Source organism: Camelus bactrianus, chromosome 34, assembly GCF_048773025.1.
Source record: "Camelus bactrianus isolate YW-2024 breed Bactrian camel chromosome 34, ASM4877302v1, whole genome shotgun sequence".
Taxonomy (NCBI): domain Eukaryota; kingdom Metazoa; phylum Chordata; class Mammalia; order Artiodactyla; family Camelidae; genus Camelus; species Camelus bactrianus.
In genome coordinates this window covers 1,503,080-1,523,377 of record NC_133572.1, presented here as the reverse complement: position 1 = coordinate 1,523,377, position 20,298 = coordinate 1,503,080, and the positions used below count along the sequence as shown (strand labels likewise).

Here is a 20,298-nt window from a genome sequence, read left to right as displayed (position 1 = left end):
ACTGTCTCAGTGACCATAGTCCTTCCTAGTACGTTTAGTATTTACTAGACCTATTCTGCTTTATTAAATTTTTTTGGAGGGATTTCAGACATTTCTCACTTGTGCCTTTCTCCAGATGAACTTTAGTATCATGTTGTCAGATTCTCCTCTTCATAAAATAATCTTGTTTCTCTTTTGGTTGGAATGTGGTATCTCAGAAGTTAAGCTGAAGCTTCAAAGGGGGCGTATGATCAGCTCTGTCAGGTACTAACACGAGGGTCCTCGTTAACCTGAAGACAGCCATCTCGTGGAGCAGAAGTGTGACTTGTGCCTCGTTTTCCCAGTCTCTCCATCACTTGAAGCAAAGTGTTTCATGTTCTGTCTTGACTTCACAGATTCTGAAGTGGAGCAGTATCTACTGACTACTTTTTATGACAAATGCTTATTTATTGTCCCTCTTTCCTGAATTTTGTTGATAAGTTTTGTTGTCTTTTGCTGAGTCCATAATACTTCTCAGATTTACATTGTGATGCTTTTTGAGGAGGGGAAAGGTCCTTTCTATAATTATAATTTGTATTGTTTAGTCTTTATTTCTGTGTTTAAATGAATTTAATATTTACCATTAGTTGTGGCACCACCGCTTAACTCTCTCCAAGGTAAATATGGCGACTGGATTTCCTAAGTAGGTACAACTGTCTTGGAAAGTACTTAATCTTATTAAATTAAACGTAAGTGTACCTGCCAGATATGTGTGCTTAGGGTGGACTCCGGGACGTGTGTAGGAATGCTTGCAGTAACCTGGTTTGGATTAAGAAAAAAAAATCCAAAACAAAACTGAGGGAACACTATGCAAAATGTTCTTTGACAGAAGAATGAGTTAGTAAATTGTGATTTAGCCACACGGTGGAACATATTTTTCTTTTTGTTTTAAGGCAAGGGTATATTTAGGGTGAAAATTCAGCGAAGCTCTTCCTTCTAGAGGCAGGGAGGGAAGAGAGCTGGGGTAAGGAGGGGTGTGTAAATGTCTTGAACATTTTAGGTAATGTTCTCATTCCTGTGATGGGTCGTGGGTTCATCTGCTGCACGACGTGCACAGACGCATACGTGTATGTTAACTATGTGTTACAATTTAAAATACCTCAGGCAGAGTAACTTCTGTTTGATTTGCATTCTTGGTTCCTGGGTGCTTATTACATACTTTATATGTTTCTTTTTGTTTGAATATTAATAATAAAAATGCTTAGAAAAAACTTCTATTTATACGTATCTGTCCTTGTTGAGAAAGAATTTTTCCTATATTTTCAATTTATTCCTAATTTTATAATCATACAATTAGAACCACCTTTCTCTAAACCTTTATTTGCATATTTTGAAACAAGGTCTGATGCGGATGTAGCGTCTCTGGGTTTGATAAAGACCAGCTGCTCGTTTGCCTGCAATTCCCTGCAAAGTGCCTGGCGGATGGATTTACTCAGCCTACGGTCAGATATGTCCAGTTGTGATGAATAGACGGCTCGGACAGTTTGGGCCATTGTTACCTGGACCAGGGCTGGGCTGCTAAGAGCGCCTGCTGGTGAAGGCTAACCTGGGGCCATGCTGACCCCGTGTGGTCCCCCTTCAGCAGGGTGATGCTCTAGAATCGGGAGCCTGCATTTGGCTGCCCCTAAGCTGGTTTTCCCAAGTGAACTATTTCTATTCCTCCCATTGCTCTTATTTGTCCTGGTTAATTTTTCTGATGGCGGTTGCTTTTCTAGACTCATTTTTCCTGCACACTTTGCTTGTCCCGTTGGAATTTTGGATCTAATTAAGAGATAGATGATTAGGACATTATTAATGTTCTGCTTTTGGCCCTGGCCGACATTTGATCCTGGGAAAATGCACTGAGGCTCACTCACCTTCTGTTTCTTCAGCTGTAGACAGGATGCAGCAGTTACCTCGGGGTTTTTCTTGAATGATGTAATGTGTATCAAGGCACCTTGGAACCTGTGCGGTGTTACGTGCCCTGGAGGCGAGGTGTTAATATTGTTTATTCTCAGTTTTATCTGCCCAATTCAGCCAGTTGCTCTAATCTTTGAGAATCGTTTTGAATCTTGATTTATTTAGTCTGTTTATCTCCTTCAGTGTTATGTCTTCTGCCTTTTTATGAGTATATATGTATTTTGAACTGAAGTGTAGTCAGTTTACAATGGTGGGTCCATTTCTGTGCACACTGTGATAGTTCAGTCATACATGTATACATACTCATTTTCATATTTTTTCACTTTAGGTTACTACAAGCTACATGAGTGTATTCTGTACACCTTCACATAAGAGGTAAAATGTTGCCTTGGCCTGGGAAGGACTTGTGTGGCGTATTGTGAGACACCTCTGTCAGAATGCGATGCATCAAAGCTGTTCTAAGAGCTCCTTCTGTTGTCTGTAGGTTTTTTGTTTTGTTTTGTTTTGTTTTTTTGGTAAACCCAGTTTGTTTGCAGGTGTAATCTTTCTATAAGTCCTTTTTCCCCCCTGTTCTTAATCCAAAAGAAATCTCTTAAAATCCCGAGTCCCACTGGAGAGACCGTTCCGTGTACTTCCCTCTTGGGTGATGCCTGGGTCCTGGTGATATGCGGCCCGCGCACGTTCCTGGCGTGAGTGTTTATACGCCCTGGCGGATCTGGGCTCTTCTCCCACCCGCCTCCCCACTCTTGAGTGCATTTGTAGTTTCACACACACGTTATGTTCCTGTGGGCTTCCCAGTCTTCCCAGTCTGCCTCGCGGTCTTCATTCATGCAGGCAGCATAGTGCCTTCTGCTGCACACTTGGTGCTGTGCTGAGTACAAGGCAAGATGTGGTTTCTGCTCTCAAAGTCTCAGAGTTGTGGCAGTTGGGGAAGTTACAATGCGAGTGGTGTACAGTGAGCACCAAGCAGGGCGTTGTAGGTTTGACCTTCTGTGAAAGGATGCTAAGAAAGGTGTTGAAAGATCATGAAAGTTTGCTAGGCAGACTGAAAAGGGGTGAGTGGCCCCAGGCCGAGAGAGCGGAGTCGTGTCTTTCCCAGAGGGTCACGCCCCGGAATCTCACCTCTCCTCTTCATACATTTTTAATATGGAGTCTTTAAAGTTTCTGGTAGAGCTCTGTCTGTGAATGCCTTTTCTTTCTTGCTGTGAACTCTGTATCTCCTGGTCTCTGGGAAATTATCCCCACTTCTCACGTCACGGGGAAGCTGTCAGTGAGTGTGCTCATCTGTGTTGTCCGGTTAGTGTACTTAGGAAACTAATAAATAGAATTCAGCTTTCCTTTCCTCTGGCCGTGAAGCTTCTCCATCAGAAACTTTGGAAATCTACCTGCGGTGGGATATTGAAGTGTAACCTTTCAAGTAGACCTTCGGATATTCCTGGAGACAGGTCTTACTCTGCACAACCTTGCTTTTTGACACAGCGCTCATTCCGTAAAGAAGAGGGATATGGTAACTCCACGTTCATCGTTTTATTGTTCTTTGGCATCTGTATTCTCTAGTCATTTTTCCCAAGAATATTATCTATAATTGTATATTTAAGTAATATTTAATTATTCTAACATTTAGGGAGAATACCGGGAAACAGTGTATTACTTTGGCATTACTTTTGGCATATTAACTATGCATTAAAAAAAAATCACCTTCTGAGAATAGTAGCAGCTGTGATAAAGCTTGGGAGTCACATACTCTGGACCATTTTGGGCTCTGGGCCACGGCCGCCTGCCCACAGTCTCCTGGCTTTGTGGGCAGTGGACGTATTTGTATGCGCTGGGGCCGCCTGGGCTCGGAGAATGAGGTGGGACAATAGCAGATGGCCAGGCGTGCTGTACAATGGGATTAGCATGGGCCCCGCCCTCCCAGGCTTCTCCCCTGCGGTGCGGAGTAGTCCTGTGTTACAGTAAATGTCTCATCTTTATAGTAAGTCACTGACCTGGAAAATGTAGTTGAGCATTTGACTCTGAGCAGCATTCAGAATCTGTGTTAAAACGGTGCAGCTTCTTGCCTGATTGATTATACACTATAGCATCGCTCGGAGTTTAACGCTGGTGCAGGTGTTGCCGTCGGTCCCTCCGCGCGTCTGTAGCTTGTCTATTTCGCTTTGCTCGCATCTTCAGTTTCTTAGGTTTCGGTATTTAATAGAGTTTAGATTTTTTTTTGGTAGCAGAAAGCTAACTGGTATTACAGAATTAGAAGGGTTTTCCCCTCTGTTTGGTCCTAGACTGGTTCTTTAAGACTCCTGTTACTTTGCTTTGAGTAGGAAGTCACAAAGAATGGATTCTTTGTATATTCTTTGTCTTCTGTGGAGTCTTGACTAAAGCAGTGTTAGTTTTTTCACTTTTTCCATATCATAAAATGCAAAGGAGAGTGCTTTATCATTGAACACAATATTGACAGATTTATTCTGAGAAAATTAAAATTTAAAATTTGTGCTCTTTTATTTTTAATAAGGACTAATTGCAGTGTTTTCTAAATCTTGTTTTTTAATCATAAGAGGACCAGGTCAGGCCCCAATTTGATTTTAAGTTGGAAACTTAATATACTTAGGCATTCGAATTTTCCTTTTTGTTTCTTTTACTTACTATGTTTTAACAGGACTCAGTTTAATTAAAAATTTTTTGTCAGTGGAGAATATGAACAGCTACACTCCTGAAGCATTTGACTGAGAAAACAGCACGTAGTAAATGAAGTCTAACTGATAGTGATGTTTCTGCTGAGGAATGTACTCCATGTGGATTTACTTTGCTTCGTTTAACCTTCCCCCCTCACATTTCCAGGTAAACCTTAAGGAGGGTGGATAATTGAAATTGCAAAGTCTGCTTTAACTTCCAGTTTGTCAACAGATGACTGTTTTTAAACGATGCAGATATTGTGCAAGTGACGTCTTAACCATGACTGAAGGATTAGTCCCTAAAAAAGAGGTCTTAGTTTACCTTGTTATAATGTATCTTTTAATCATGTGTGTTCCTCCTCACCATCCCTTCCTCTTGCAGAACACCCCTCTCCCAAAACCAAAACAAACAAACAAACAAAACACAGCATGCCTCATCCCTGCGTTCTGATCATCTAGGAACAATCAGCGCTGGGCAACGGTGACTAAAGCGGCCAGGGCAGTCGCCCTGCTCGCAGCAGGCAGGTGGCGGGGAGCCGACTGCTGCGTCCTGAGCTATCTCTGAAGCTTAGTGGCTCTAACAGCATTTTATTTGTGAGTCAGGAGTTCAGGAAGGGGTCTCTTCGTAGTTGGCCCCTGGCTTGTTTGGTGACAGCGGGGGTGCCTGCGGTTGGGTGACCCTCCACCAACGTGGCTTCCTCGCTTGCATCCATCCTGCCCGGGTCTTCCCTGGCCCCCTTTTCCTCGGGGCTTCTGCAGGTGCCCTGTGCCTGACCGTGTGACGACGCAGTCACACTTCTTCCGTGGCACCTCCTTCCGCAGTCACGGGTGGCAGAGGTAAAAGCTGCCGGGCCCTCGGGGTTATGCTAGGAGTTGACTTGAAAGTGGCAGAGGATTCCTTCTGCTGTACCCTTTTGGTCACAATAGTCACAGGACCTACCTTGATTCAGGGGGAGGGTCAAGCGAAAGGCTCCACTGCTTGGTGGAGGAGCGCCAAGCCACGTTACAGAAGCGCGTGGAAGGTGGGAGGTGGTGGTGTGGCCACCTTTGGGGAATATCTGCTCCAGTCGAATAAAAATGTTGGATAAAGGATTGAGACCATGAGGGTGTGACTGTTCTGTGTGGTGTGGGAATAAAGCTCTCACTCCCTTTTCTGTTGTTTTATGACTTTTTTCCCACTTCCGTGTTCTGCTCAGTGTTCTGCTATCTTATTCATAGGGCTTCTCCTATCATCCGTTGCTCTCAGTGGAAGTCACTTTAAACCAGAAGGAATTCTCAACAGTTTAAAATTGTTTTTTCCAATTCAGAAATTACCAGGGGATATGAAAATGATTGATAGGAAAAAGGTACAGAGGTGTGTGGAAAGGGCGGGCTGACAGCAGAGGGTGAATCAGTGCTGCGTATTTAATTCAGCGATCACCTTCGGTGAGAAGCACATCTGTGTGGTTGGAAAGGCCCGCGTATTCGTGATCTAACGTGGGAGAGCCGGCCACCTGGATGACAGCCTGAGAGTGCGCAGAGGTCACGCTGGATGCAAAGGAAATTTTTAGTCCATTAAGAGCTGACAGACTTGACTAAACGGTTTTGTATTATTTGGGGGATAAATCTCACTCCAGAGTAGTGTCACACTTTGCTGATGGGTGTTGGGAACTTTGACTTTCAATCCAGCCTGTGGGGTTAATTGGATCGATGGGTAACTTTTCCCCCTAATTGAGGTATAATGTGCGTACCAGAAAATTGACTAATTTAAACTGTATAATTCAGTTTTTTTTTTTTTTTTTTTTGTATACTTACAAGGTTGTTGCAGCCATCACTTCTATTCAGTTCCAGGACATTTTCATGACCCCCAAAAGAAACCCATACCTGTTAGCAGTCACAGCCCCTTCTCCTCTGCAACCACTGCCTCCTTTTTGTCTCTGTCAGTCTGGCTCTTCTAGACATTTCATATAAATGTAATCACACCATGTGCAGCTTTTTATGTCTTGCTTCTGTAACTTCTGTAGCAAATGTCAGTACTTTGTTCATTTTTATGGCTGAATAATACTCCATTGTGATGAATATACCACATTTGGGTTATCCATTCATCAGTTTCTGGACATTTGGGTTATTTCTTATTTTTGGCTATTATGAATAATGATTCTGTGAACATCTATGTACAAGTTTTTCTATGAACATACATTTTCATTTCTCTTGAGTATGTATCTTGGAATGGAATTGATGTTAAATTCATGTGTAACTTTTTGAAGGACTTCCAAACTATTCCTAAAAGTGGCTGAAGGATTTTATGTTTCTGTCACTGTTGCCAACAAAATGCCTTTGTTATTTTTCTTTTTAAAACAGCCATTCTAATGGGCATATGTGGTATCTTACTGTGATTTTGATTTGCATTTCCATAGTTAGATTAATGATGTTGAACATCTTTCCATGTACTTGAGGGATATCTGTATATTTTTGGAGAATTGTCTATACAAATCCTTTGTCTTTTTAAATTGAGTTATTTGACTTCTAGAAAGTCTTTGTTTTGGAGATTCCATTCACATCAGATCTGTGATTTGCAAAAAGTTTTTCCATTCTGTGTGTTCTCTCTTCACTGTCTTGATAGCATCCTTTGATGCACAAAAGTTTTAAATTGCTTGTTTTTGGCATTGTGTCTAAGACATCACTGCCTAATTGAAGGCCACAAAGATGTCCTCCTATGTTTCCTTCCATGAGTTTTATAGTTTTGACTTTTACATCTAGGTTTTTGGTCCATTCCTAGTTAATTTTTGTATGTGGTGTAAGGTAGGGGTCCAACTTCATTATTTTGCACGTGGATATCCACTTGTCCCAGCGTCATTTGTTGTAAAGACTATTACTTTTTTTTTTTCTAATGGTTTTGAGACCATTGCTTAAGGCCAGTTGCATGTAGTTGTATGTAGACATGTGTTCATTTCTGAACTCCCAGTTCTGCTCCATCAGTTTGTGTGTCTTCCCACGTGCCACGTCACACCGTCGTGAGGACTGTGGCTTTGTCGTAGGTTTTGATCATGGGGAACCGTGACCCTTCTCCCTGTGTTCTTTTTCAAGATTGTTTTGGCTTTTCAGGATCAAAAAGACCCGAGTAACAGGTCTTTCAGTTGCTGAACACTGGATACCTTTCAGCTTACTTAGATTGTCTTTAGTTTCTTTCATTGATGTTTGTAGTTTTCAGTCTACAAGTCTTGCACTTCTTTAAATTTATTCCTACATATTTTATTCTTTTTGACGCTGTTGTAAGTGGAATTTTCTTTATTTAATTTTCAGATTATTCATTTTTACTGTAAAGATAAACAACTGATTTTTGTATATTGATCTTGGGTTTTACAACTTGGCTAAACTAGTTTGTTATCTCAAATGGTGTTTTAGTGGATTCTTCAGTATTTCCAGTGTATAAGATTACACCATCTGCAAATAGAAGTGGCTGTACTTTTCCTTTCCAGTAGGGCTGCCTTTTAGTTCTTTTTCTTCTCTTACTGCCCTTCCCTAATTGTCCAGTGTAATGATGGACAGAGGTGGCGAGAGTGGACATCCTTGTCTGGTTCTTTATCTGAGGGGAGAGGCTTTCGTTTTTCACCATTAAGTATGACATTAACTGTGGGTTTTCCATAGTTGCTTTCTGTCAGGTTGAGGAAGTTCCCATCTATGCCTAGTTTATAGAGTGTTTTTATCATGAAAAGGTGTTGGATTTTGTCAAATGCTTTTTCTGTAGCTATTGAGATGATCGTGTGGTTTCTGTTCCTTATTAATGTGGTACCTTATAATGTAATTGATTTTTGTACATTGAATTCATCTTGCATTCCTGGGCTAAGGATGGATGTGTTTTTAAAGAGCCTTGTCTTTCTCACCTGGAGAAGTGTAGAAACTTGTTCTACCAGCATCACCATGGAGGCAATAAGCATGGACCTGAGAGAACATAGCCTTTGGGTAAATTCTCTATTTTCAAGTGCTAAGGCGTGAGAGAAATAGGAACCACCCACAGGCCCACACTGCAGGGCCTTGTACAACATGGAGGTAATTTTGACCCTTACTAAAACATCATTTCTTTGGGCTTCTAAGTAGCTTAGTGAATAATTTGAGGATTTATATACGTGTCTGTTCTCCACTGACCTTAGGCCATTTTAATATTCCCCGAGTCTTGCAAGCTCGAGTTTGAGTGCCCTGACTTCTGTTTTGACCGAACACACATTTTAAACTTGAAACATGGTAATTAACAAGTCAGTGTGAGAGGGTCCTACCCCTCCTGTGACAAAGGTGGTTCTTAGTGGCGTCTCAGGAGACCTTGTAGCAGGAACTTGTCAGGGTGTAAACACACAGGTAAGTATCTGGCAAAGGACAAAAGATTTGGAAAAAAAAAAAAGCTTGATCAAAGTTTTGAAGCACAGTTACTCTTTTCTTCTGCTCAGAACTGCGTATAATTCTACGTGAATTAACTTGCGTGCGTTCTCACCTGCGGGAACCCCTTTTGGGGAGACGCCCAGCTGCCCGTCAGCTCTGCTTGAGAAGCTGACATAATGAACCGCCTGAAGAAGTTACTAAATCAGACTGTGGCGAAGTGGCTTTCTGTGCACTTCCTTCCCTCTGACCCACCGGCACGTACACCCTAACCAGAAATCAGAATGTATTTCGTCCTTTATCTGTTTTGTCTCCCTGCAGTGCCAGACCTCCTTCCTTTCTTCTTTCACACTTCTTTTTTCCTCCCTAGAGGATTTTTTCAAATCAGAGACATCACTTAAGTTGACTGAGGAAAAGTTACTAAATCTGTTAGGCTTCTTGAGCTCCCATTGCACAAGGGTGAGGACCTGCTGTTTGGATCTGCCCTCCCTGCGTCCCAGCCAGGCCAGACTTTGTTTTACATGCAGCTCATTTGCTGACGGTACTTTCATCAAGCAGCTAAGCGAGCAGTTTTGAGTGAAGTGGCTATTCATTTTAAACAATATTATGGGTATTTGAAAAGAACGTCACTGATGACTGATTTTTAACTTCTCCCCTTTGGACCATCTGATGATAGCTGCAGGCTCTCTTCATGTAAAAATGCACACGCCTCATTTGTGTGGACTGGGACGCCATACACACCTTAAAGGCCATCCCTGAACGCCTGCTTCGGAATGCCCACCGTCTGTGAATTCAACAACCAAGTTACAAAGATTTTACAAAGCTGTAAAATTATGCATATGGTTCAGATACAGCACACCTGAGGGCAGTTGCAATTTCCCATTAAATATAGTCTAACTGGAAAGAGGAGAGCTGCTGGGAATAACGGACGCCGTGATGAGTGACTCAGAGCCCCCGAGGGTGGAAGGACGGACCCCAGGTGCTGGAAGTGCCCTGAGTAGCCCTTAGTCATGAGCCCCCGTGGGACGGCCTTGCCTGAAGAGACCTGCCTTGCGCAAGCGCACGCCCCTTCCCTTTGGTGTCCGGTGATTGATCCCTATAGGGCACACGGCCTTGAATCCATCGCCCTGACTTGGGACAACTCTGAAAGGTCATCCCAGATTAAGAGCCCTTCGTGGGGTTGTCTGAATCCTTTGGGACTTCGTGGCAGCTGAATTTCTCCGCCTGCACCATCCTGCCCGCCCCCCTTCCTTCCCCTGGGGTCAGTCCCAGGAGCGCCCTCGGGTGAACTTCTTGCACAGTGAAATCTGTCTCAAGGTCCGCTTCCTGGGAAACCCAGCCTTGTCACCTTAGTGTTGACGATTAGTACAGGTTAGCTTACTTCAGACCATGAAAGTAGGCCTGGCTAAAATAAAAACTTAGTGAGGTGGACTTGAATTTAGGTTTAAAATATGTGAAGCATCCCATTGCTATTTCCTTCGAACCTTATATTTCAAGTAGGTTTTGAAAGTCTTGGTTTCTTTGGATTCATTTGTTGTCTCCCAGTCTTTGGCAGAAAATCCCCCAGGTGTCTGACAGCTTGATTTGTTTGGTCAGAGTACGAGCCTGTGAAAGGTGTGGGTTAAATGGAATTGCTCACGTGTCCCACAGAAAGCCCTGGAGATTTTCCGTGTTGTTAAGTGAGCATGTGAAGAGAATCCCTTATCGTAGTCCTAATCATATTTCTTATCATAAATCCTAAGGTTTCTTGGCTCGCAGTTAGAAAATTACTGCTTCTGTCATTATTGAGATGATATATGTCCATTCTGAATACTTGGAAAATATGGAAAAGCTATACCAAGGAAAATTCTGTGTAAAAATAAACTTTTCCTTGCTTCAAATTGGGACAGTATCGTACATTTTGATACCTTTTCTGTTTCGTGTAATAGTATATAATAAACAAGTTTCCATGTCTGTAGTTAATCAAGTCTGTGAGTTGTAATGGTGGCATAGTAGTCCATCCAGTGGATAGTCACCTTGAATTTGGCTAGCCTTGTATTGGTACATATTTGATTTCCCCCAACTTACTGTTAATAAGTAACACAAAGAACAGTGTTTCCTTTTGGAGGCGGAGTGGAAACTAAGCCTAGTGTGTCTACCCTAATTAGTTACTTAAAAATACTGGGGTTTTTCCATCACTAACATGTGGTGAACCATTAGATCTGAGACTGTTCTAAGACAGTCATTGCTCTACAGCTTCAAGGGACGCTGCTCACGATGTGAGCTGAGGTCCCGAGTACAGTCCCGTCATCGCCCCGTCTCGGACGGGTTGCTGCTGTGCATTTGGGGATCTTCTTTGTTTTCTGAGCAGTTTCAGCGTATGAGGACCTGTCAGGATTTTATATATGCCTTCCAGATGGAAGAGGAAGTGTTTGGGCCGTTACCGTAATTGTTTGCCAAAGCAGGTCTTGACTGGCTGTGACCTTTGGTCTCACCAGCTTTTGCCTCATATTATCCAGTCATTTTAACTCAGCAGGTCCCTAGTTCCATTGTCTGTACCGTGAGCAAGTCTATCCAGGAACTTACTTCCCCTCCTAGCAATGAATGAAATCTGATTTCTCTGGAGCGGTGGAGTCTGACTGCATCTGCATTTCCCTAAAGGTCATGCCTATACTTCCTGAATAGTTAAATTTGAACAGTTTTGAGATAAAATACAGTAGTGCTCTGTTGACGTTTATTGCTTTTTCAATGTTCTCACCTTTCCCATCATAAGAATACAGTTGTATTTTTGAATTGAAGGGAGAATTAGTGGGTTTTTTTTTTTATGTACATAGGTAATTAGAAAGATCAAGTCACTTGCCCAATGGGGCATAGCCAGCTATTTATTCATCATGGTAATCCAGTCCGTTACTTATATGATGCGAGAATAGCGCAGTTGAGAGGGAAACTCAACCAAACAACTGGCTGTCAACCAGAATCTTCGCGGGGCTTATTGATGACCCTGGACAGCACTGAGAACACAGGTATGTGAGCTTGAACCACCTGCAACGCGTTCGAAACGCTGCTTAGAGTTCCGCGTGACTTTCTTACTCTTTTATCTTCTAATCATTGGAAACACGTAACTGGACAAGTAAAATGTGAGGCCAGTCTAAATAGCCTGGGAAAGCCTGCTCATTTTGGTAAATGAGAGCTGTAGCTTGCCGGGACCTTTCACAGGAGTGCACGGTGGTAGACAGGCAATTGCCTGTGAGCTGGGGACCTAGTGAGTTTTTCCTTCTTAGACCCTGTTGATCACTGTAGGGCCCGCTTTGCCAGCTGGTGCTGCCCAGCTCACCCAGCACGCACTGTGCTGCTGCCGCCGCTGCTGAAAGCTGTTGCTAACCGGGAAGGTGTGGGTCAGAGCCTTTGCGAATAACTTGCTTCACACAGGACATCTGACGCTGATGCTGCTTAGAGCAAGTGTGGGGGCCTCATCAGAACAATTCTTCTCTCTAACTGATGTGCATGGCAGGGAGTGTTTGGGGTTCCTTGTCGCGAGCGCGACATCCTGTGGGTGGCCGCTTCTCCTTTTCCTCGGTGATCAGGGCCTCAGAGGCGGAGTGATCGGTTCCACCTGACTAGGAACGAATCACTCACGTTGAAACGTGATAGTTTCTGGCAACTGGCAATGCTGGTAAAAAAAACCAGAACAAAAGGTGCCAGCAGAAGGTGCCAGCGTGGAACTGGTGTGCAGATTTGGTGGATTCACGTGTAGCGCACGTTCGGAGTGAGGCTCCCTGGTTTCATCGGTTTTTCTCTCTCTTTGTGAAATAAAAGTTGTACGGGAAGAAAGGCTCTATGTAATGTAATAATCATGTTGTTCTATTTTCTTTCCAGCCCAGTTGTCAGAGCTATAGCTAGAGAGTCACTTAAAGGAAAATGTCTGCTTTCTCTAAGTAGTTTTGTGCAAAGTGTTTCCTTCCTGAACCCTTCACTGTTAGGTCTTCTCTACGACTAAACTCTGTGTATAAGCCTGATTGAGCCCCTTCCGCTGTTTATCCTCAGCGACACAGACACAGACAATAAACGCCACTTCCTTCGACCTCTGCAAAGTAATTCTACTCATGCAGAAACTGAATACACGCTACTAGGTGCTTAATGATTTCTTTCTGTAACAGATAGGGTATGCATAAAGTAGGAAAAAAGCCCGTAGAATTATAAGATACATCATTTTCTGCAACAGTCCTACTTACAACTTTCAGTATTATTAAAGTCAGAGGAAGAAAGCTTTTGGGCTTTTGTTGAGTGCTTCTTAGTCCGTGTGTGTAAGTAAACTAGCCTCCTTCGACTGCCGGAAGGTCAGGCTAAACAGACCGTTTTAATCACATCACAGCCCTGAAATCCTGATAGCAGCGTCTTTGGTTCTGCCCACCAGCTTCAGTGCTCTGTGCTTGGCTTTATGTCCATGGAAGTACCTGGAAGACGGACTTCTGCACCGGCAGCGGTTTGGTACCTCCACGCTTCGCCCTTTGCTTCAGTTGGGGAGAACATTTAAATAGAAGTGACCATAACAATAGTGTACTATGTTTATGGATAAACTCTACGTAATAATAAGGAAGAGTTTATGGAAAGATGCTTGGGACGTCTTTGTGTTCATCTTTTTTGTTTTATCATAGAACATACTGTGTATAGCACAATGATTAGGAGTAGAATTCTGGAGCTAGATTGCCTAATAGTTGTAACCTTGTGGTGATGCTTAAATAGTTGTTACCTACAGAGATGTTAAAACAGCACCTGACACAGACATACTGCACTCTTTCTAAGGGTTGGGGTCCCTCTTTTCTTAATTGAAGTACATACAGTCAGTTACAGTGTGTCAACTTCTCGTATACATGGGGGTCCCTCTTATCACTGTGACCTTCTCTGCCTCCACCACCACCACCACCACCATTATTATTATTATTTTTGTTGTTTTTTTTATCACATTGTTATTTTAGGGATTCTGTGGTTTCTGTTTCTACAGAATGGAAAGTTGGTTTTTTTTTTTTGGTAGATACTTTGAGCATATTTAAAGGAGTGTATTTCCACTTAGCATGATTCCAGACAGTCATCTTTATCATTAATAATCACGTATGTGCCTAACTGATCCAGTCTTTTCTCTTGGCTGCTATATCCAAAACTTTTGTAAATAATATATTCTAGATCCTGTGGGTAATTGAACTTAGTATGGAGTGGGATGTCCACTATATAGATGATTTTTTAATAGAAACTGCATAATAAATACTGAAGTGACATGATATGGGACTAAGAGGTGAACAGTTTTCACAGCCTCAACATTGGGTCAGTGAAAAACAAGAGAATAATGGCCAAGATAATATGGTAGCATTCATCACCCCCTGGTTAGCGACACACGTGAACCCAGAGACCCTTGATCACAAAAGCACGATTTTAAATCACAACCAAAGTGAGGACATAGAAAGGGGGATCTGAGCAGGCTCAGCTCGTGTCGTCCTGATGCTGGGCAAACGGGACGTGCTTCGTCCCCACGCCCCCTCCCACAGGCGGCGTAGAGCCTCTCTCGGGTTTGTTCAGTGCTCGTGCAGCTAGCGCGTGTCTGTGTCTGTTTCGAGTCCTGCTCACTGATAGCAGCTTGCCCAGAGGAGGCAGTTGTGGTGACCACTGTCCCTTCTGCATTTTGTCAGTTCCTTTCACTCTGGGATGTTTGTTTCTTCTCTTTAGAAGTAAATAGGAATCCAAGAACAGCCACCCTCTTCCTCCCCTCCAGCTCAGCAGTCTGCTTAGACAGCGGGGTGACTGAAGAAGAACATAGCTGAGGGAGAACTTGTTAATGGGGCTTCACCCAGCTTACCTCGGTCAGCAGCTCCTGCACCTGCAAGTATCGGGGAAAGGTGTCTTTTGGTTTTTTTGCCGGCAAAGAATAGTGGACTCCTTTAATAGTTTGACTACATGGAAATTATAGCAGTGGAACTGTTAACAGTTAACATCTCGATTGCTTTCTTAGCTGCTGACGCTGGCGGAGGAGGAGGAAGGGTATTTTCCGTATTGTGTGTGTAAGGGCCGTTGCGACATTGGGTGGGCTCGTGAAACAAATCTGTTTTCTTGTGTCTGAAACTTGGTTGGTTTCATTTTTTAAAGGTGCCTGTACTGCTCCTTCTTGGTAAGAAAGTCTAATCAACAGCGTGATCCTACCTTTTTTGTAGAAGGTTTACACTTCAGCAATTAGAGTGACCTATGCGGCTGGTGGAACACGTAGGCCCCGGGGCCAGGCATTCCGGGTGTACGTGGAGTACTGGGGTTTAAGTGGCAAAGTCTCTTCAGTGGTGTGAGTTTACCTAACTATTGATCCATTAGAGATTCCAAAAGTAGCGTCTGCTTAAACTGAAGGAAACCACTGCTTTTCGTCTATGATGGTCTTTTCTCTCACAACAGGCTTTGGGCTTTACTGCTGTTGAAAAGACGAGCCGATTTCAGTGGCTCAGCTGTAGGATGGTTTCTTTGTTAGACAGTGAAAACCCAAGCCTTGCAGTGTTCGTGGTCTCCTGTTGTGACTTTGCTTTGCTTGTTTGTTCTGCTGTGCAGCTCTCGTGACTCCAGACAGGGACCTTTTCTTTTCTTCCCCTGTGGAATGAAGCAGGCCGTTAGAGAGCTTATGTTAAATTGGTGGAGGAAATCATTTGAAGGCTGGATCTAGTGTCTTTTGTAGTTCCTTTCTTGGCAGAAGTTTATGTGTATGCCTAAATACAGTTTATAAAAGTCCAAGCTGTATGTTACTACTGATTAATGAGCCAGTATTTATTATAGATCTGATGTGTGCCAGACAGGAAGACACAGAACTGGGGTGAGGAGTAGGATCCAGGAGTGTTAAGATCATTACAGTACAGCTGGGGGTCGTGTTTACTGTACAGGTGGATGGGAGGATGGAGATAAACGTGGTGAACATATGGGCAGGCGGAAGAATGGGGTGTGTGTGTGTGTGTGTGTGTGTGTGTACACATGTGCCGGAGCATAGACTTGTCACCATCTTAGTGTCATGGGGTGAGAGCAAGAAAGACTTCCCGAAGGAGGCAGCATTTCTGTGGCTGTTTGAAAGCCGTGGAAAATAAGCCAGCTGCTTGTAGTGTTGGCGTGAGAGGGGACCGTGCTGACACCCTCCTGCTTCACATCGCCATCCTCCCCTGTGTTCGTTCATTCGCTGTCTGCCGTATAGGATGCAAGCTCTTGGAGGGCAGGGATTTCTGTCTGTTTTGATAACTTCTGTATCCTGAACACCTAGAAAAGTGCCTGGAGCACAGCAGGAGCTCAGATGTGTGTTGTATGAAAGAATGAAGTTTGTGAATTTTAGAATAATTGCCTTTGGTTTACCAAGAATCTCTCTCTACAGTTCCTTCATATTTTTGCTTCCTGTTTTTCCTTCTGTGTACTTGAATATGCCTGTTGGTAACATGTTTCCACGCTGTTTCACAAACCCATCCCCTCTTTTCCATCTCTCTTACCTCGTTTAGTTTCCAGAATACCTTACCTGAGTTGGTGTGATCTCCTAATCACTGTTTTCATGTCTCTGTGTGCGTCACCTTAAATCTCTTCTCCACAGCTGTCAGAATCATCAGTCTCAATGCAGAACTGACCAGAGCCTTTCCTTGCTTAGAGTCCCTGGTGGTTCCCATTTGTGCAGAGTGGAGTGTGCGCTTCAGGAGGGCACGGGAGCCCGGCTGCGGCTTGGGTTCAGCTGCATAAAGTTCTCGTAGCATCTTGTAACATAATAAACATGGGTCTGTTCATTTTTCTTTGTATCGCGAGTGCCTGGCATGTAATACAGGGTTCAGCAGTACTTTTTCTGAGTCAGTGAGTGCGTGTAGATGTGTATAAAGGAATGAATAACTACAGTAAGAGATTCATGGAAAATGCTTGCTGTTTGGATAAAAGATAGTATAAGAATCTAACTTGAACGCTGACATATGAGAACAGTTTTTTGTTTATTTCTCCCTGGCTCCTTTCCTTGTTTCTTTAGAAATTTGTGACTGTGCACTTGTGCCCTTACCCATGTGTGTCTTTTCTCTCTTCTGGCTGTAAATTCTACGTTTAAATTTCTGCATACATTTCTGAAACCCTTAGGATTAAATTATTTCTACAGAACACACACTGAGAGACAACCCTAATCTACCTGTTTCCAACTTAAAATGAGTTTTATTGTTATTCTTTGTAATTTCTCTTAATTTCCTCTCCCCCCCCCTTAAATGTGTGTGCACAACTCAGATTGAAAATCTCCAAGAGCAACTTAGAGATAAGGAAAAGCAGATGAGCAGCTTGAAGGAGCGAGTCAAGTCGCTGCAGGCCGACACCACCAACACCGACACCGCCTTGACGACGCTGGAGGAGGCCCTGGCCGAGAAGGTGAGCGGCCGGCCCGGACCCCTCGCCCACACGTTTCTCCTGCTTCCTCAGTGATCTGAGATTTGTCTGGCGATGAGCCTTGGGTAGAGAAGACGGAAGAAGTTGCTTTGGCAAAAAGGAGGAGAGCCCCTGTGCTACTGCTGACATGCCTGGCGTAAGAGGGGGAGGGAGGGCGGATCCCACACTCCGGGGCAGTGGCCGGAATTTCTAAAGAATCAGCCCCCTGCTCCCCATGTACTATCTTCTGAAGACAAAGAAGCGTTCTTTTTATTTATATGCTCAGCTGGAACGTGGTGATGTGGGGGTCTCAGACATCCGCCGTCAGGAGGCAGGACTGATGCTCTCCCTCTGCCGCCCGGCACCTGAGACGTCCGCGGGCTTTAGCTATTCATGCCGGTGCTTGCTGTCTTCCTGGCCTTGGCCGGGCCACTTCCTCTTCCCTGGATAAGCAAACCTAGTTTTTCAGGAATGGCCGACTAAACAAAGAAGTGGCCCCAGATGGCAAGTGTTAATGTCCTGAAAGGAGGTTTAAAGAATCTTGGTGGGGCATTTTAATTGGATTTTTTTTCTTTTTTTAAGAAATAGGGTCAGTGTTCCTTAAGCCTCTTGGACTCTGAATGTTTCAGGCTGCCTGCCAGGGACCAAGGCTTGATCCCTGAATATATTTAGAAATAATACCCAGAAATATACTTAAATTGCTTCAACGTTCAGACTTCCTGAGTATCTGTCGACAGAAGTTTTAATGGTTTCTCTTTTCTTTACCCTTCTTTATGCTTTAAGCTCAACAAATTATGATCTCCCCAGCTTCCTCCATTTTTGGTATGTGAATTGTGTGTGGATTGTTTCCATTGCTCTGTAGGCAACATGTGAATTATATGTAGAGAAGAAATACTTGCTACTTATTGTCCTTAGGGCATATGTATAAGTTTTTTGTTACTTGGGAATTGAATCAATGAGATTATCCCAAAGGAATACTTTCGGGACATCTAATGCTGGTTAAGATTATAGGAAAAGAAACTGAGGGCGATCAAAAGAACAAAGCCGATGTTTGTTACAGCAGGATAGGTAGGAAGGATGAATTCTTTAAAATGTAAATTATTAGTGGCTTGTCACTGTTTTGAGTGGAGGATGGAGGCGTGAAATTTTCTCAGCTAAAAGCTGCCTTACGCGGGGTGGTGGAAGGGTGGAAGGAGCGCTCTCACGTACTGATGTGCTCTCTTACCAGGAGCGGACAATCGAACGCTTAAAAGAGCAGCGGGACCGAGATGAGCGGGAAAAGCAGGAGGAAATTGATAACTACAAGAAAGATCTTAAAGACTTGAAAGAAAAAGTCAGCCTGTTGCAAGGCGACCTCTCAGAGAAAGAGGTAAGGATCACCAAAATGGGATGACGTGGTTTGCTTCTCGGTGCATTGTGTGTATATACTGTTGGTGTTTACGTAACGCGTATAGAAAGTATCTGATTGAAGATTTTAAAAGTACCCTTACAGCTGGGCTCGTGGGAAGACCTTAAGGGCTATTTCGGGACCTTGCAGAGATAGAGTAGACCGAATCCTTTATTTCCTGAGTCTTACCTCTTACTTCTTTCAGCTGTTATGAGTTGGTTTCTTACTTGCTAATGACATTTTATAGCTCCTAAAATAATGAGATTTCTCCAGTTACATTTGGAGAAATAGTGTGCTAATGGTAAGGGGGATGGACAGAAGGAATACACGAAAGGAGGGCTGTCTGTCTGCCACGGCTCTTGGAAGATCACCTCCTCGTTGGCAGAGAATCTTCAGTGATTGTTGACCGGTCATTAGGTGACGGTGTATTTTGACCTTACTTTTAGGGAATCTTATGATTTCACCTAAATAGCAAAAATGCCTGCTGCCTTGTAATCAGATAATCCTGAGCTGTAGGGACGTTCTCAGGGTTCTCTTTCTAACACCATCAGGAAAATTTATGGAAATTTCAGTTTCTAGTAGAATTCTTCCACAAGGGAAAGGCACTCCCCGTGTAAGTCGCTGTGGCTCCTGAGGCTGACCGCTTTTGTTCACGGAGCGGAATCTACTGCCGTTTATTCTGTGGGAAGGGACACGTGGCGATGGAGCTCTTCCAGTCACTATTCCACTGGGAATTCATTTATTTTAGTCAGAGCTTGAAAGCCAGCGCTCACACCGTCGTTCTACAGTTCACGTCCTTGAAATGGAAGCATGTCGGTGTGTAGGGGTGGGCAGGAGCCACAAGCCCCCAGCCAGGTCAGCTGAGGAATTTAAACGTCCGCTTTGTTAGCAAGTGGTATTTATTCTCCGTGCGTTCTGGCGTTGCTTCTTGCAGGCTTCGCTCTTGGATCTGAAGGAGCACGCTTCTTCCCTGGCTTCCTCGGGCCTGAAGAAGGACTCGCGGCTCAAGACACTAGAAATTGCTTTGGAGCAGAAGAAGGAGGAGTGTCTGAAAATGGAATCACAATTGAAAAAGGTTAAAGAAAACTCTCCCGTGTTCTTGCTTTGCTGTGGATAAGAACGTGGGAGAAAGCTCCACAGTGTTCACGTGGAGTAACCGTCTCCTAAAGCTCGAAGTACTATTTATACCTTGATTAGCATTCTTGGCATTCTCACCCCAATTTTACTTGACTCCCGAGAGTCCCCAGACTAATAGAAAATTGACAGTTCAGAGGAAGATTAAAATATGCAGCTCCTTTCAGAGGAAATGTAGAAAGACCACAATGTAACAGTCTCTGTGATCGGCTGTTTTTCTTCCACTAGCATTAGGCTCTCCTAGGAGGAGATGATGTAACAGACAGTTTGACCTCCGTACCCATGGGTATGAGGACGCGGTGCGGACGTTTACCGTCTGCTTCGTTGACGTCTGGCTGTCCAGGGTTTATCTGGCAGTCTGTGGTTTTCAGGGCACTTTCATGTACATCCCGGAGCTGTCAGCTCTGATGAACTGGGTCCCGGTCATACATTTACTAATGATAAAAGGGGTGCAGTCCAGTCTTGAGACTGCAGGTG

The 20,298-nt window shown here is 43.7% G+C and overlaps 1 protein-coding gene across 20 annotated transcripts in view; it reads left to right on the top strand.

The window, feature by feature from the left end:
- Positions 1 to 20,298, top strand: part of ERC1 (ELKS/RAB6-interacting/CAST family member 1) — a 295,017-nt gene that overhangs the window by 108,472 nt on the left and 166,247 nt on the right. For all 20 annotated transcript variants that reach the window (XR_012503922.1, XR_012503917.1, XR_012503916.1 and 17 more), the window contains 3 exons: positions 17,166 to 17,303; positions 18,529 to 18,669; positions 19,622 to 19,762. Coding sequence is in view for 7 of the 20 variants with exons in the window: in XM_074357283.1 (XP_074213384.1) it covers positions 17,166 to 17,303; positions 18,529 to 18,669; positions 19,622 to 19,762 (420 nt within the window). In the remaining 13 variants the exon portion in view is untranslated. The remainder of the gene's footprint in view (positions 1 to 17,165; positions 17,304 to 18,528; positions 18,670 to 19,621; positions 19,763 to 20,298) is intronic.